The 15,815-nt window shown below is 39.2% G+C and overlaps 1 protein-coding gene across 1 annotated transcript; it reads right to left on the minus strand.

Annotated features, from left to right (window-relative positions):
* Positions 1 to 1,493: 1,493 nt before the first annotated feature.
* Positions 1,494 to 15,064, minus strand: si:ch211-136a13.1 (HHIP-like protein 1). Its single transcript, XM_055147941.1, has 14 exons — positions 14,341 to 15,064; positions 9,934 to 10,198; positions 9,151 to 9,430; positions 8,939 to 9,064; positions 8,402 to 8,545; positions 7,992 to 8,104; positions 7,314 to 7,454; positions 6,683 to 6,757; positions 6,010 to 6,136; positions 5,766 to 5,911; positions 4,566 to 4,647; positions 4,399 to 4,481; positions 3,534 to 3,893; positions 1,494 to 2,509 (listed from the first exon to the last, which is right to left on the minus strand). The coding sequence occupies exons 1-14, from the start codon at positions 14,608 to 14,610 to the stop codon at positions 1,914 to 1,916; spliced, it is 2,808 nt and encodes a 935-aa protein (XP_055003916.1). The 5' UTR covers positions 14,611 to 15,064; the 3' UTR covers positions 1,494 to 1,913.
* Between the last annotated feature and the right edge of the window lie 751 nt (positions 15,065 to 15,815).

Here is a 15,815-nt window from a genome sequence, read left to right on the forward strand (position 1 = left end):
TAGGCATGTATTTTAAAAAAATCTCCTGCGTTACACATAAGAAAAGTAATATTTGGTCAACTGGTCACCATTATAGTCAGGAGGTTGTGGGTTTGAATCCTAAGATAACATTGCATGGTACATAGTCATAAGCCAATACTCTCTTGTATTTAAGTGATTTAAATTAGTATCCTGTGCCCAGTGGACAATACAATAAAGAGCGGATAGTGATATGGACTAGTCGGGGAGGAGCTCAGACTAAATCTGCTGTTCTTTAGAAGGTTAATGCAATCAAGTAAAACTAAACCATAATGCTTTTAAAGTTAAGATAACATTCATTTCAGAAACATACTGAGTTGTGCTTATAGTTGACCTTTCTTTCCCTCACGTTGTAGTCAAAGCTATAGTCCATGTGTGACAGGGCAGAGATGGGACGAGGCAGGAGCTAAATAAGGAATAAAGGCCGGGGCACTGGAGGAATGTGTCTGTGTTTGTGTGAGCTAGCGTACGTGCTAATTCATGCATGCAGCTCCTTATTCTTGTGGGAGTCTCTTTCCTGAATCCCATCAAATCCAGGGCTATAGCAATTTCTCAGCATTTTCTCTTTAAAATATGCTGTTGTTGCAATGGAATAATATAACATAGTGTATGGGTAAAATCTTGTACAAATTATCCTTTGCATATGTGGCATATTTATTATTCAAAATGGACATAATATACACATTTGAATACTACATTAAGTTATAATAATAATATATTGTTATTATAATATCCAAATAAATTTCTTTCAATCACACTAGTCATTAACACTGATGATGACTAGCTACCCTTTAAAACAGACCATTAACAACTCAACCCAGCCCAGGATTATGGCTCCACCTTGTGTTTTTATTTTGCATTACAGTTTTTATAACCTATATGCTGAGCGGGGGGAAATGTTTTGGGAAGCACAGAATACAGTCAAAAACTACATTTAGTAGTGTCAAGCAGCATTTTTGTCATTTTTGTCCATTGTTGTGCAACGTTAAGATTCAATAATGCAACATCTTCTCCCTCCTTTAAATCATTCCAGGCCGAGAGCAGTCTTTTGTATGATGACTGTTTAAGCTCAGCACACTCTTCATTGCTGGCTTAATTCTGCAGTGTGCATCTGGCCGCTGTATGTCTCTTTGATTCATGCAACTTAAGTCTCTTAGTCTGTTCACAATATGTGTGAGAGCTCACAGTCCTGTCAATCAGGTCCACAGCTGGACATCCTCACCTCAAAACACATTCTACTTCACTTTTACATTCTTGGATTTGACCACGTCTCCAAAACTGGGCTCCATTATGTTTCATAAAGTATGATGCTTGTTGGATCATCGCTTGGGCACTAAAGACACTAACAGACTTTTATGTAGTTTTGAACATGTATTTCAATTACTCTAGTGGACTGTCCTCACATATTTGTTTAATGGACAAACGTAAGGACTGTTTTGAGACACTTCACTCATGAATAATTAAAAGGAGGATATATTCAGTCATTGAGTCTGCTTTATTCATTTTACTACAAATTGGTGTCTGCTAAACTTTTACATTCATTGTGCACAATGCTCAGCATTTATGTGTTTTTCTTTTAAAAATACATTCATAAAAATATTTCCATAGTAAAACATTTACATTTCATATAAAACCCCAAATATGAAAAAATGTGCAATTTTTGCAAGCCAGATTTATCGATAATGCAAAAACAGGTTAATTTTGTTTCAGCAATTACTATTGTCTTAATTATCATGCCCCTTGAAGCCACTGGTAACCCAGCTACAGTTATGCTGCTTACAATGGCCATTTTAACTTTATATTTATAGGGCACATGATTTAAACTAAGGGCAACAATTTGATGCACGTGCTCTAAGTCTAACAAGGCCAACTAAACATTATAGAACCAATTTGAACTAAGCCTCATAGCCACAGATGACCCCCACGTCCTCCTTGTGTGAGCAGTTATGTACTCCTACTTTGGACCTCTTGCACTCCAGTAGTGAACCCTCAGTTCCCATACACTCAACATTGTCCAGTTGTATTTTAACATCGTCCTCAGCTGCTCCCAGAATGGCTCTTTTCATGACTGCTCTAGCACTGCTGTACCCCAGCTGTCTGCACACCACAGTACCAGCCGCTCTAGTGAAGAGGTCATCACACACTGACCCCCACTCTCCGCGGATGTAGATCTCCACTCTGCCCCTGTCCGGTAGACCATCTGCACTGATGAGGCGTACAGAGCCCGCCCGCAGCTTCTTACCCCTCCTGTGTCCTCTGCGCCGGGGCTTTTTGTAGATCTGATTGCCCTCGCGAGTATCAGCCAGCTTCTCTCCAAGTCGTACCTTGTCCTCTTTGGTTGATATTTGGGTGCTGTCAGGTGAAGTTCTGGTAGTTTTGTGCAAAGCTGATGTAGGTTTTGGGTTCCAATATGGCGGCCGGGGGGTTGTCCCAGACACAGGTGGTGTAGAGGTGCGGGGGCTAGTCCTAGGTGAAGCTGTGGTCAGCACACCTGAGGGACACACAGAACCACTCTTAACTTGAATGAACTGCATGTTCAAATGTTATATATCTGATATTATCTGTTATATATCTTTTGCCAAGGTATTTTTTCTTAATATTTACAAATAAATCATCATCCCCTATATTAAAAAATTTAGACACAGACACAAAAAACAATGTCCAAGCAAAAACTGAAGTAGAAAGATTTATTTAATATTTAAATAAATTTGATACCTAATTTAAATAATGTAGTGCAATCAACTTACATAAAAAGCACATTAATTATTTTTCTGTGGGCCAGCCATCGAGTAAACAGTTAAGGATCACTGACAGATGGTAATTCCACTGTACCTGAGTTTTACAATATTGTCTTGCATTTCAAAACTGTCTTGGTTTTTTTAGACTTTTAAGTGCAGTAATAATAAAATAATTGTAAATCTTAAAGTAATTAGTACCACAGAGAAAACCTATTCATGAATGTGTAATAAGTGCTTACCACCTCCAGCCCTTTCAGTGGATTCTGCTGATAAGCTGTATTTGTTAAAAGTGCCTGATCAAAATGTGTTCAGTACTGTAAGTACTCATCTTCTCTCCACTAGTGATCCTAAAACAGAAAAAGTGCTGTTGTCTTTCAAGTTCTGCTGTCAATAAGCTGCCACACCCACTTCCTGCCTTCTTTGCTTTCTCTAACCTCCTGTTACAAAGTCTATGTGTAGGTAGTCATATAACATTGTTTGTTTGACGAATTAGGGGGTTTTACAAAGAACAATGAAAACGAAAGAGATAAAGTATTAAAATGGTCACAAATTAATTAACAATTAACAATTGCAATTAAATAATGGGAAAACAAAAATGCCTCCCTTTAAATCTACAGTATATCTACAAATTCAGCTGCCTTGCAAAATTGACTAGCCACTACCTGGTTCTACTTACACTTTGATTACAGAGTAAGAAACCTTTGTTCTAAAATCTGTAAATAAAAACACAAATGATTGCAGAGAGGAGCAGGATTCTCTCTGGCTTAAGGCTCTCACCTCCGCCCCGTGTCATGGTGGGGCCTGCCCTGTCTGAGGCATGAACGGTGGACTTGAGAGTGGGGGGAGCGGGGAGATCAAGGGGAGAGTGGGGTCTACCAGTGGCTGTGCTGGGGGCAGCTTTGGTCTCAGTGGTCGGAGGTAATGTGGTGGTGGTGATGGTGGTAGGTTTTTGGGTTGGACTCTTGGTCGGAGCCCTGGTCGTAGTTGGGACAGTTGTTGTTTTGGGCTTCCGGCGCGGGGGTGTGGGTTTAAAGACGGGGGGTTTCAAGGGGGGTGGGGGTCTTCTTGTGGTGGTTGTTGTGCTTTTCGTTGTGGTGGGGACAGGAGTTGTGGTGGGCTTCTTGTCAATTACAAACTCTGAAAGTAGAAGAGATAAAAAATCTATGAATGAGAGATACATTTGAGTTTATTATGTAGCGCAAACTTATATTTTTCATATTTTTAGCCTATAGTCCGTCTACAGCTACACAGATAAACCTCAAGATGTGAGTCTAAAAATAAAAATCTGTAGTAAATTTGTGAGTCCAGTAGATGGCAATGTTTTCTCTAAAAACAAAGTCAGTGCAGCATCTCTCCCTTGCCCTAACAGCGAACCAAATCTGCTCTTTTGTATAGCAGGATTTTTGTATGTTTTTGTCCAAACATATCCACAGATTGCTGCAAATGTTTGCAGACAAGGGCCACAGTAAGTCATTCACATGGATATATTTAACACAAAAATTCCAGAGCTTTAATAAACTTTGGAACATGTATTTTAGGTCTGTATCACAATGTATTATGCAGGTAACCCTTTGGGGGTTGGCTAAATGTAGTGCTTACAGTAGCAGAAAAAAGTCAAATCTAAACACTGGTATATTCTTACCTTCCTTAGGATGAAAATGAATGAGTTTTCCTTTTATCTTGACAGGGGAAGGCTTTACACTGCACTTTCCTGGAGGTGCACGCCTAGAAAGAAAACAAATGAATGAATACAGGCATCTCTTATCATTAGATGATCCCATCATAGTACACACACAACTGACTAGTTACCTAGATGGGTCCACTATTTTATATATGACTCCTGCTCTGGCTGTAGCGCTGGGAGAGCCTGTAGCCAAGAAGTACAATTCCCCTGAAAACAGATTTTAAAAAACATTTGTAAGGGAAAGTTTGAACAAAGAAAGGATGCTCATTAAGTCAAATCATGTGTTTGAAACAGACAAAGTGCCCAGTAATTAGTGCTGTCTTCTTCAATTGGAAGAGACTGGGAAGCTAAAATTACTACTGTTTGTTGCTTTGAAAATGGGAAGACTAAAGTTTTGGGGGGGTTTTATGCAAGAAAGAAGTGTTTTTGTCTCTCATAACCTGCTCTTGTCCACTTACAATTTAGCTTCATTTCACACAATTATAAGTCTAACTTCTTTAATGATGCCTTATGCCAGAGTGGTCTTTGCATTATATATTTGTTGTATTGTGACAATGTCATACTCCCGGATGCATGCATGAACTCACTACAGTATTTTTAAAGTCAAACTAAACACTAAATACACTTTTTTTGCAAATGAACTTACAGAATATGATGTTATCATTGTCTGTTCCATGTCACTTTTTGGCTATTTTAGTGTAGACAAGATAAAGCTGCAGCTTTTTGTTCAAAAACAGTATAAAGTGGCAGTGTGTGCTGCTTCCAATGGACAGTGCAGTTTCAAGTACTATGTGACATCACGCAGGATTGTCCAGATTGCAGTCAGGTGATCCTAATCACAAACACCTGGCTGGAGGGGCGAATTTTAAAGTATAGATCTGACCAATCACCTTTTAGTCCTCCAGGGACTGCCCAAGTTAGCAGCTCTATTTAAAATGTGGGTGTGGGAAGAGTTCAGGTGTTTAGTCCCACTTTAAGCAAAAGGATATTACAGTAACATTATCAATTTCACCTCTCTCCTAACTCCATTAAATATTATTGTCCTATAGAAAATTGTAGAATCAAACCACTCTGTAGGCCTAATACAACTGTATCTAATGAAGGTAATGAAAGGAAGATTTAAAGCTACTGAACAGTCATATCACCATTCTGAAAACGTATAGCTGATTTGTGGCTTATTTTCAGACTTAAGACTATTTTTAAAAAAAATGTGTTTTCAAATTGGAACACTCAGGATTCTTGTAGGGTTCAAAATTTGACAACATAATGAAAAACAAGTGATCATAGCTATAATGAGGATAATTCCATCCACTTGCGGTCCTTACCTGCCTCATCCTCAGCGAAGGAGATGATATACTTATAGTAGCTGTTGATGAGTTTGGGGAAGCGGCAGGTTTGGTCTCGCCCCATACAGATCTCATTATACTGCCATTCACCTGTCAGGGCATTTTCCTTCAGAGACATCAGACGTCTACAAACAAAATGACATGTTATTATGTATTCTAGTAATTACATAATGTTAAGTACTTGCCATGTTGAAAGATAAATGTTAAAAATTGAAACACATACCCGCTCATAAAGTCTCCAAAAATGTAGAGCCCATTGAGGTTTGGCATCTGACAGCCCCGGTAGATGTACCCCCCCGTCACGGATTTGCCCAGTTTGTGAGGGTACGCAAAGATAGGTAGTATGTCATCTGCAGAAAAAAAAGATAATGCAAGAAAGACACAAAATTAGCCTTCTTATTTTGAAATCAAGCCGTTATTTCAATATTTTGTTATGGGAGGTAGTTAGCAGAATCTTTGTCCTTATTAGCATCAGAGGTGTCTTTTTAAATAAACTAGAGAATAAAAATGTAAATAGGGAAAAATAAATCATTAATTTGTATTTCTGAAATTTACTTTGCTAAAGTTTGTGGGCCTTATAACTAGATACGTAGATTTAAAAACATTAATATCAGTAAATATTAGGTGCAACATAAAGACCAATATGGGATATTGTTTTTGGCTGAAAAAAGAAATCCGTATTGGGCCCTCCCTTAAAACTTAACACAGAAGTGTCAGATTTTTTTCTGACTAAAAAGAGTAAAGATCAGTACTGGCTACAGACTGCATCCATCCCCTACTTCTCAGAGCATATGTTAAAGGCTCAAGTGCACATCTGTACTCAGCTCTCTTTAAGAGCAGTGATAAATCTGACTTTAAAGTGAACATCAGTGAAAGGGCCCCAGTGCTGGACTCACCCAGAGACGAGTTCTGACAGAGTTTCCGGTCATAGCAGCTGAAGCCCTCTTTTGCTCTCCAGCCATAGTTCCCTCCTGTCAAACATATGAGCCACTTTAATGCACAGTAAATACAAATTATTCAAATGTCCCATATTACATAAACTAGATTCTTAAGAGCTTTAAGCCATGTTAGAATCAGTGATCCAGCTTTTGCAGTTCTGATACCAATACTGATACTGTGGCTTTATGTATTTGTCGATATCCAATATTAACCAATACCAGTATAGGGATTTATCCAATTGTGTTATCTAACTGTTATCCTATTATTTATCCTTCAAGTAACTACTGAACAGCTTTGTATGAATAAAAGTTCAAACATTATGAGACTTTCTGGGCTGACATCAGTCAGTATAATAGTCTTATTACATCCACTTAAAGGCACAACCAGGATATCAACTGAAAGGATATCATGGAGCCATTACTCGATCCAGCAAATATTCCTGGATCAGCGCCAATATTCGATACCAGTATCAATATCAGTGCATCCATAGCTACCTTTTACCTTTTGTTCAGTAGAGGCCAGCAATTCCAGGACTGAAATCATCCAAATCTACTATAATTACAATAATTAACAGAGATTGTTTCATACCTTTCTCTATGATGTCCACTTCCTCAAATTTGTTCTGTCCCACGTCTCCACAGAACATCCTGCCTCTGCCGCTGCCCGTCACTGGGTCACCACGGTCAATGGAGCAGCGCCACATGTTACGGACTCCATAGGCATATATTTCTATGAACACAGCAGATTATTAACCATCAGCCGAAGAAACTATATAACATATACCATTTGACTTGAGCAATATTATTATCAGTAACAGTCCTATTATTTGAGTTCAGTATTTTCCAGTCATTTCCAGACTCTCAAAGTTGCTTTATAGTTGTATGTATTATTTTTTCATTCCATAATCGATGGTGACAAAAAACTATTGTAGTCACAGCTGCCCTGGCATAGACTGCAAACATTGCCAACCTTGTCCCTCAGACAACCACATTCAGACTAGACAATTGATGCTCCTCTGTGGCACCTGATTTTTCCAGTGGACTCCAAAATGCTAACCAGACCCAGACAAGATCAGGCAATGTCGTGTCCTATATGTACTGGGTCATATATGGAGTAAATTGTGATTCAAGTTAAACATTTTCAGTGTCATTTTGCTGTTTTATTACATTTTATGCATGAGATGTCTTTATATATACATTATACACCATACACTTAATATGTGATTATGCATATTTTTGTAAGAAATCTGGACCACCATAAACATACCTGGTTTAGATTCCTTCTCCCCCACAAAAGGGTTGTCAGATGGGATGCTGTAAGGCTCTCGATCATCGTTATTGTCCACATCGATCCTCAACGCTTTGCCCAGAAGAGTGGACCTTAAGCACAGACAGACAGATAATTTTTACCTTCAGCACGTTTTCCCCAGTGCAGCCTGTAGCAGTGTGTGGCTGCCCGCAATGTGTAGAGTCAATATTAGACTTGGCTGGGTGTATCCCCCAACTTTCCCAGAATGACTAATGCACCATGTCAACACCCGCCATATACAAGTGACAGTGTCTGGGGACAACTAAATCAGATCTTTCAAGGAACTACTTGCAACTGATTCTGACAAATTGTATATGATTGCATTAAGTGAACTAGAATTATTTATAGTGTTGAAAATTGATTCTTACTTGTTTTGTGAATTGCCAAACTTTCCAAAAGGGTCACCAGCACGCCCCCCATCACCAATGAAGATGTACAGATAACCATCATGACCAAACAGAAGCTGGCCGCCATTGTGATTGGACGCTGGCTCATCTACCTCAAGGATGGTCCTAAACAAAAACAGATTGAGGATTATTATTATTATATGCCATAGCAATTAACAATTCTAAACAATCTATCTTTTGCATGTTGAAAAGTACTCCAAATGGCACTTACAAACATGATCATTTTGACACATTGAGCAGTTGAGTTATGTGTTTTAGATAATACACCTCTACAAATCCTAATAAGACGAAATATTGTGTTTAAAGTGTTGTATTTTGTATGTAGTTTCGTATTCCAGGATAGAATTTTGGGAGCTTGGGACACAAAGTCTCACATGGACCTCCTTCTAATATTAAGTAATAGGAAGAGGGTCAAATTTTGGGCCCCTAAACCCTGTGCCCTGAGACAGCAGACCCCTTTGTTCCCCCTGTCCACTGCCCTGTTTGAGAATGTCTCACCTTTCAGAGGAGTGGTCGAGCTGGTTGTCATCATGCGCTGAAAGTGTGAACTCGCTGATTCTTATTTTCTCCTTCTTCTTCACTGACACAGAGTAGTAAACATAGGCTTTCTTCACCGTGCTAAACCTGAAGCGCACAATAACAACAAGCAAATGATAACAAAAAGAGAACATAGTAAATGTTATTGGACCATATCTGATAATATCACAAACCGTGGGTGCAGGGCGATGCAGAGGAACCCCCTCTCATCTCCAGTCCAGGGTGAGGTGAGCACAGCCTGGGTGAGGTTGAGGAAAGGTCTGTCAATCCTGGAGCCGTTGTGCAGGTAGACCCATACGTACCCCAGCTGTTCGGCCACAAAGAAGCGATGAGAGCCGTCATCAGCGTGGATCATAGCTACAGGGTTACGCAGTCCGTTAGCAACCTCCTCCAAACACAGCTCCAGACAGCCTTTAGGGTCCTCTCGCACAGACCCCAGGTTAGCATTCAGCTCTGGGGGAAATAAGCATAGTGATTTTCAGAAGCTAGAATGTGATGTAATACTCAAAGATCGGACGCAAGAGGCAGTTTTCCATATTGATTACATGGTAATTTAATCAGAAATATCTAAAAGGTAAATTTACAAATGTTGAACCTGATCATTTTAATTAGAACTTTCTATATTAAAAGTCTGCATGTTAACATAGCATCTGTATTAATATTATTGGCTTATGAAATGCCGGTATATCATCTGAAACCCATCAGCGTCACACATTATGTAACTTTTAGTGTTCACTTAAGCAATCAGAAATAGTCCATTGCTCATATGTTTGAAAAATGGAAGCCAGCCTCTGTTTGGCACTGCACTTGATTCAGGATTGCAGCAATTTTCTGGCAAATCTTTACTTCCTTTTTTATTAAGCAAAAAACAAAACGTGCTTAGTCTACTACTACTTAGGGTTACAATCAAATAAACAGCAGAAATAGGATTTCATATGGTGCTTTCCTGCTCATACCTTCATTGCTCAGGACATTGGGGTAGCAGTACTGGCGGTCTTTGAGCACCAGGAAGTCACAGAAGAGTTTGCTGTCCTCCTCTAACATAGACGTCATGTTGTAGTGCAGATATGGGCTGCCCTGGTCCTCCAGCAGCAGGCTTAGGGTGTAACGGCACTGGTTCCAATAGTTCAGGCAATAGTCCTTACACAGGCCAGGCAGCAGACGCATGGGTGTGTTGGCATCTTCTGCATCAAACAGGTGGGCTGCATAGGGAGAGCACTCCTGCAATCACATACAAAGTACTTTTTAATGACTTGACAGACACAGACACTTTGAAGATTGTATGACAGATTTTATTTTTTTTTTTAACAATGTGTAACTTTCTGGAGGCAGCACGTCACTTGCATGATTCCGTAGACATAAAAAATTAAAACCATACTTCAAAACATTCTGAAGAGATAAGCCACACTGTGGAATATTTTAGCCAAAGGCCATAATTGTGGAAATGCAAGTCTGCTCACAGTAGGAAGGATGTTTTTGCAATTTTTTTCGTGTAATAAAGAAAGCATTTATTTTAGTCTATTTTTTGGCTAAAACGTTACTGGGCCTTTAAGTGTCACTATCGCCTATTGCTATAAATACAGTATACTGCAGCTAAATGTGCTTGTGGCTGTTGTGCCGGTAAACAAACACCTCTAACAAATCACAGACAAAATGGATGATTGCTCAACAAAACTGCTTGTTACATAAGAGAGGCTACATTTGGTAGAGGGAGGAGCATGTGGAAATGTGGTTAGTGACCCCTGTCAGGACATGACTTCTTCTTCTTGTGAATAAAGAAAGTATATTCCTTTCTATGATATGTATTTCTCATAGAAGCTCTACTCCCCTTACAACTGTCAGTCGCGTATACATTTAGTGTCCCTTATATAAAGGGATACTTGGAAAGTAAGTCAGTTATTAAGGCTTGACCACACTGTCCACACCCAGAGCAGCCCACAGAGTATCCAGGACAGTTCATCATGTGGACCAAGCTTTGAACTGTCTCACTGACCACAGCCTTGTCTTTACGTAGGAGGTGAGTTAGAACTGAGGTAACTTTGGGTGAACTAGACTGAACCATAACTACTAGCTTAGAAAAAAAGGTCTACAAAGCCTCCAGTCAGACTTTATGTAGTGGAAAACTGCAAAGTAAACTTGGGTTGAATTTGACAGGATATTGTTTTTTTGTTTTTTTATACATATAATTTTATATTATGCGGTAGATTATATGTATGTGTCAATTAGAACACGAAAAAGTCTTTGAATATTTATCCATGGAACAATACCAGTCATCATTTAAATTTATTCCCACTGTTGCCAGCAGTGGTCGCATTGACTCCCAGAGCCTTCTGATGTCACACAGTTAGAGACTCAGAATAATAGCAGCTAGCTTTAAAGTTGCTAAGAAGATACGTCATAGTGAATAAATGGTCTCTGATGTAAACTAGTGGAAATGGACAGTTTCAGTTCTGCAGAGGGGGACAGTCTTAAACACATTTAAATATTTTGCTGAAATAAACAGCAAAGTTATTTTAGCCTATTATAGCTCTACGACCTTGAAGACAAATACTTTTTACAAATCCAGACTGTCATTACAAAATTTCTTCAGCATTACCGCATTAGACTGAACATGAGCAGGCTTTGTTAATTAACCAACATGAAAGTCTATTGGACAGACATCAGGGGTCTGCGAAACAGCTTTAGCTTTACAGGGCAAACAATGGTCTGTTCTGCTCCAGCTTTGGCCAGCACATTTCCAGCCCCAGATGGATGCCTGATACATAGAGTAGATGACTCTGTACATTTGGATTTCTGTCTTAAATTTGGGAAATGGAAATTATCTAAACATGTCCAATGAGAAAATGTAACTATTAACAGCTGTTGTGAACAATGCTGTTATGACTTACTCAGCAGTTTAACAGAGACCAAAGCTACATTCAGCAAAATTACTAAGTTTGTTCTCACTGTTCATGTGGATCTGATTTAGTTTAGAGTGGACTCATGTTAAACACATGATGGATGTTCTTCTGTACCTGGATCTGGCCTTAAAAGAAAATAGATTTAACTCGTTTTTCCAAAATAGTGCATGGCTCTTATTTGCCACTTAAGAAATTAATCATCAAGTGTTGGAAGTGGAAACATTATCTACTTGTGAATGATGCCTTCACATAAAACTATTATGTAAGGTCAGAAAAACTGAAAATGAAAAACTGAAAATGAAAATTGTGTGACATATACAGTTAAATTTAAGTTCAATTTGACTTAAATGTACAATATGTAAAGATGTTATTGCTTTGATGAATGTTTGACACTAAACCCATCTCGCATTCAGTGCATTATTGCAAAAAATTGTGAGTGGACTTGCCTCGCCACTTCTGACCTGTAATTTGGTCCTTGATAGATATGTTTGATGCCATGCTGTGGAATATTCTAGACAAAGCAATAACATTCCCACAGTCATGCAGGTGATGGACCCTGTACCAGAAAAGTTACATAGTGTACCATTCATTTTAGTGGTGCACTATTATCACCAATTGATGCTCACCTGGATAAGCCTGTAAATTCTGCCACATATAACAGAAATATATTTTTAACAACATTACTTCTTTGTTAAACTACCTGCACAACCTTCTACAAATAAGCCAAAACACTGTACAGTAAATACTGCAGACCTCAGTATCAGTGTTGTTTAACCAAACCCAACCAAAGTAACACAATATGTTTTATTTGGATATATGTGTAAAGTAATACAAATTAGCATTCTTTAATTACTAAATGCACCTGACCACCTGACACAGATTTGATTCTTATATAATAAGTGAAGTGTGTGAGTGTCTCTCAGTGGTAGGAACTGAATATATCCTGTCTCCAGTCCATGGAGGAAATGGTTGTTTGTTTGCTCAGTTAAGCTCTGGGATGAAGAAAACCCTCTCTCCTCTCTTTGCTCTCTCCATCTTTTCTCCTCTCTCTCTGTCCGTCTCTGCTGTTTCAGTGATAGTAGAGTGGGCCAGGAAGCTCCAGCGGGGCTCTGAGTACAGAGGGGCTCAGTCTGAAGAGTTTACCCTTGATAAGTGCCCTGGCAGCGGGGAAACCTGACCACCTCCTGGGCCTCTTTAACCTCTATACCACTGTGAGCAGCATGAGTAAGGCTCCAACTGAATAGCTTTGAACTGACTTATATAATCTACTGTACTAGACTGCGCACATTATTTTACCAAGAAATATAGTATTCATTATTTTGTAATAAATACACATTACGACTTAGAACTTAGATTTAAGAATGATTCAAGCTTAGTGCTTATTTAATGAAAGGGTTAGGAGTTAGGGATAGGGTATTACAAAGACTGAATCATTCTTACAGCTGGAGTGCTCAACTTTTTTTGGGAAATGAGCACATTTTGAGTTCTCCCAAAGCATATTGTATTTATGATAAAATGAGACTGCTACATTATGCATCTAATAATAAAGGAAATAAGCATCAAAAGCAGCGCTCCAACTGATCCAAAGTTTTATGAGTATAGATGCATAATTTAAAAGATTATTTTACTATAATTGATGCTTTCTGCTACTTTTTACACCAAAACACAAAGTGTGCCCAGTCCTACGTGCACTGCAGCATGCTCTTTCCAGCATTCAGAAAAGAGAAAAGATTTTCAGCTCTGTAATTATAATGAGAGAAACCTACACTTTAAGGTCAAAGGATTTGTCAGCACCTTTTTATGGAGCATGACGCAACCTTTCAGGGAGTTTTGGGTGAAGTTTTCAGAGATTTTAGCATGGGTTATTTCATTCTCAGAACCAAACCCCTACTGCGTCCTTTCATTGGCAGTCTGCACATAAGCTGTGCCAAGTCAGCATCTACTAAGGCATGAGTGACTCAAACATTACTCAAGAAGTTGTAGGCTTAAATAACACTTAATTCAGCTTTAAAGTGTTTTGTGTAAAAGAATTACCTAAAATGCTACAATTGTGTAACTAGGAACATTAGGTAGTAACTAGTAACTTTGAGTAGTATGTGTCATGTGTACTTTAAAGGGCCTATATTATGTAGTTTTTATAATATTGTTTTCTCATCAAAAGCATACCTCAAGTTGTGTTTTGTTTCATTCACACATGTTTAACACACACATCCTGCATATTTAGCTATTCTTCTCTCAAACTGAAAACACTCTGTTCCACCTTCTGATGTCATTAAGTGATAATACAGGAAGTGCTCCACTGTGTTTTTAAACTTCATACACCTTTACAAAAATCATTTGAAAAATTTGCATCTGTTAAATTGTCTTTAAAGCTACAGCTATTGTTTTAGCCCTGTTGAAAATCTTCATTATTACTGTACATTCTTATGGGGAGGACATCCACATACAATTGGCATATCATACCTGACAGAGGATGCTGCGTATGTACTTGCCACAGGTGACAAAGCCTGAATGGTCAAAGCTTGCCATGATATTCTGGAACTTGAGCGATATGGCTTCATCTTTCTCCAGGTCACAGCATCCAAACTTGGAGTACTCCTTACAGAAGACCAGGGGCTGCCGGGGCCCAAATGGAGGCTTGTAGTCTAAACACTGAGGATGACAGCTCCCATGCCAGGTGTGGAGGAGCAAGAGCTGGACAGTCAGGAGCACATTGTAAACCTCAAAGCTCATGACTGGAGGAGGAAAAGTTCTCACAGATCAGTGAAAAATCCACCTTGCCAAGAAAAGTTCGAGAAGTAACGTCAGTGAAAGAAAGCATTCACATTTTACACAGTGTTTTGAAGTACAGGTGTGACACAGGAAGCTAGCCCTGATGAGAAGTTGATGACCCCATTTGGTGTGTTTTCTAGTTTTTAAGGCTCTTAACTGTTTGTCTTTCAAGAGGAGTGACCCAGCATCACACCTGCCCGCGACTCCAAAAACCTCCTCACATCACAGTAGAACTATGTGTCAACAAAAGTCATGTGATAGCAGTCCAGTGAGGATAATGTTGGCCAGCTTCAGTTCAGAGCCAAAATATATCGCCCCAAGGTCTTCGAAGACTCCCTAGAGCTCAAAATCTTCAACTGAATTCAAAAATCCAATGTTTACTCCTAGCTTGAGTGGAACATGTGCTCACTTACTGCAGTAGCCAAGGCAGAAGAGTAGAGAGCTTTCATTGAGACAGAGCCACGCTGCAAGCTGCTTTAGATCCCTCCTACCACCGCCTTCTCCTCCTCCTCTTCCTCATTTACTCTTCCATGTGCCTACAAAGACACAGGCATTCCTTTCCATAGCATGCGGTCTACATTACCCTGAAGTAGCAAGTTTCCAGCTAGCCTCTCTCTCAGTGTGCTCCGTCTCGCTCTCCCCCGTAGCATTCTCAGACCTCCTCCTCCTCATGTCTGCAGAGCTCCCAGACACTCTCTTGCTCTCTCTCTTTATGTGAGGAGCTGTGTGGTCAGATGGATCGAGACGTGTGCTGGAGGCAGACACCAATGGATTCTCCAGGCACAACATTGCATGGTAAACAGTGCTAATGGCTGATGTTTATGGTGGGATGCTATGAAGCTGAAAGTCCTCCAAAATATACCAAATACTGTATGTTAGAATGTTAAATGGTCAGTGTTTGGAAGTAACTGAATTGCAGGGTTTCAGATGATATCACAACATTTTATAGGCCTATATTATTTTATACAGACAAGGGGCTGCTAAAAATAAAATGTTGTATATAATCAGTACTAGGGCCAAGTTACTAATAGAAATGGTTAAGTACCATATTTGTGACATTACCTTTTGGACATTTCAGAGGACAATGTAATTAATAGGAAAATCGGGCTTCCAATACCACCAATGCATGTATGAAAATACATACATACAATATTAATTTTGAGTAA

This window comes from Boleophthalmus pectinirostris, unplaced genomic scaffold (assembly GCF_026225935.1).
Source record: "Boleophthalmus pectinirostris isolate CB_2022bp ecotype Guang Dong unplaced genomic scaffold, ASM2622593v1 HiC_scaffold_9, whole genome shotgun sequence".
In the NCBI taxonomy this organism is placed as follows: domain Eukaryota; kingdom Metazoa; phylum Chordata; class Actinopteri; order Gobiiformes; family Gobiidae; genus Boleophthalmus; species Boleophthalmus pectinirostris.

Excerpts from the sequence above, each read along its gene's own strand:
- si:ch211-136a13.1 (XM_055147941.1), bottom strand. The coding sequence starts at position 14,610 with ATGAGCTTTGAGGTTTACAATGTGCTCCTGACTGTCCAGCTCTTGCTC. Across the intron at positions 10,199-14,340 it reads TACGCAGCATCCTCTGTCAG|GAGTGCTCTCCCTATGCAGC; the intron begins GTATGATATGCC and ends ATGTGATTGCAG. Across the intron at positions 9,431-9,933 it reads CAATGTCCTGAGCAATGAAG|AGCTGAATGCTAACCTGGGG; the intron begins GTATGAGCAGGA and ends TATTTCCCCCAG.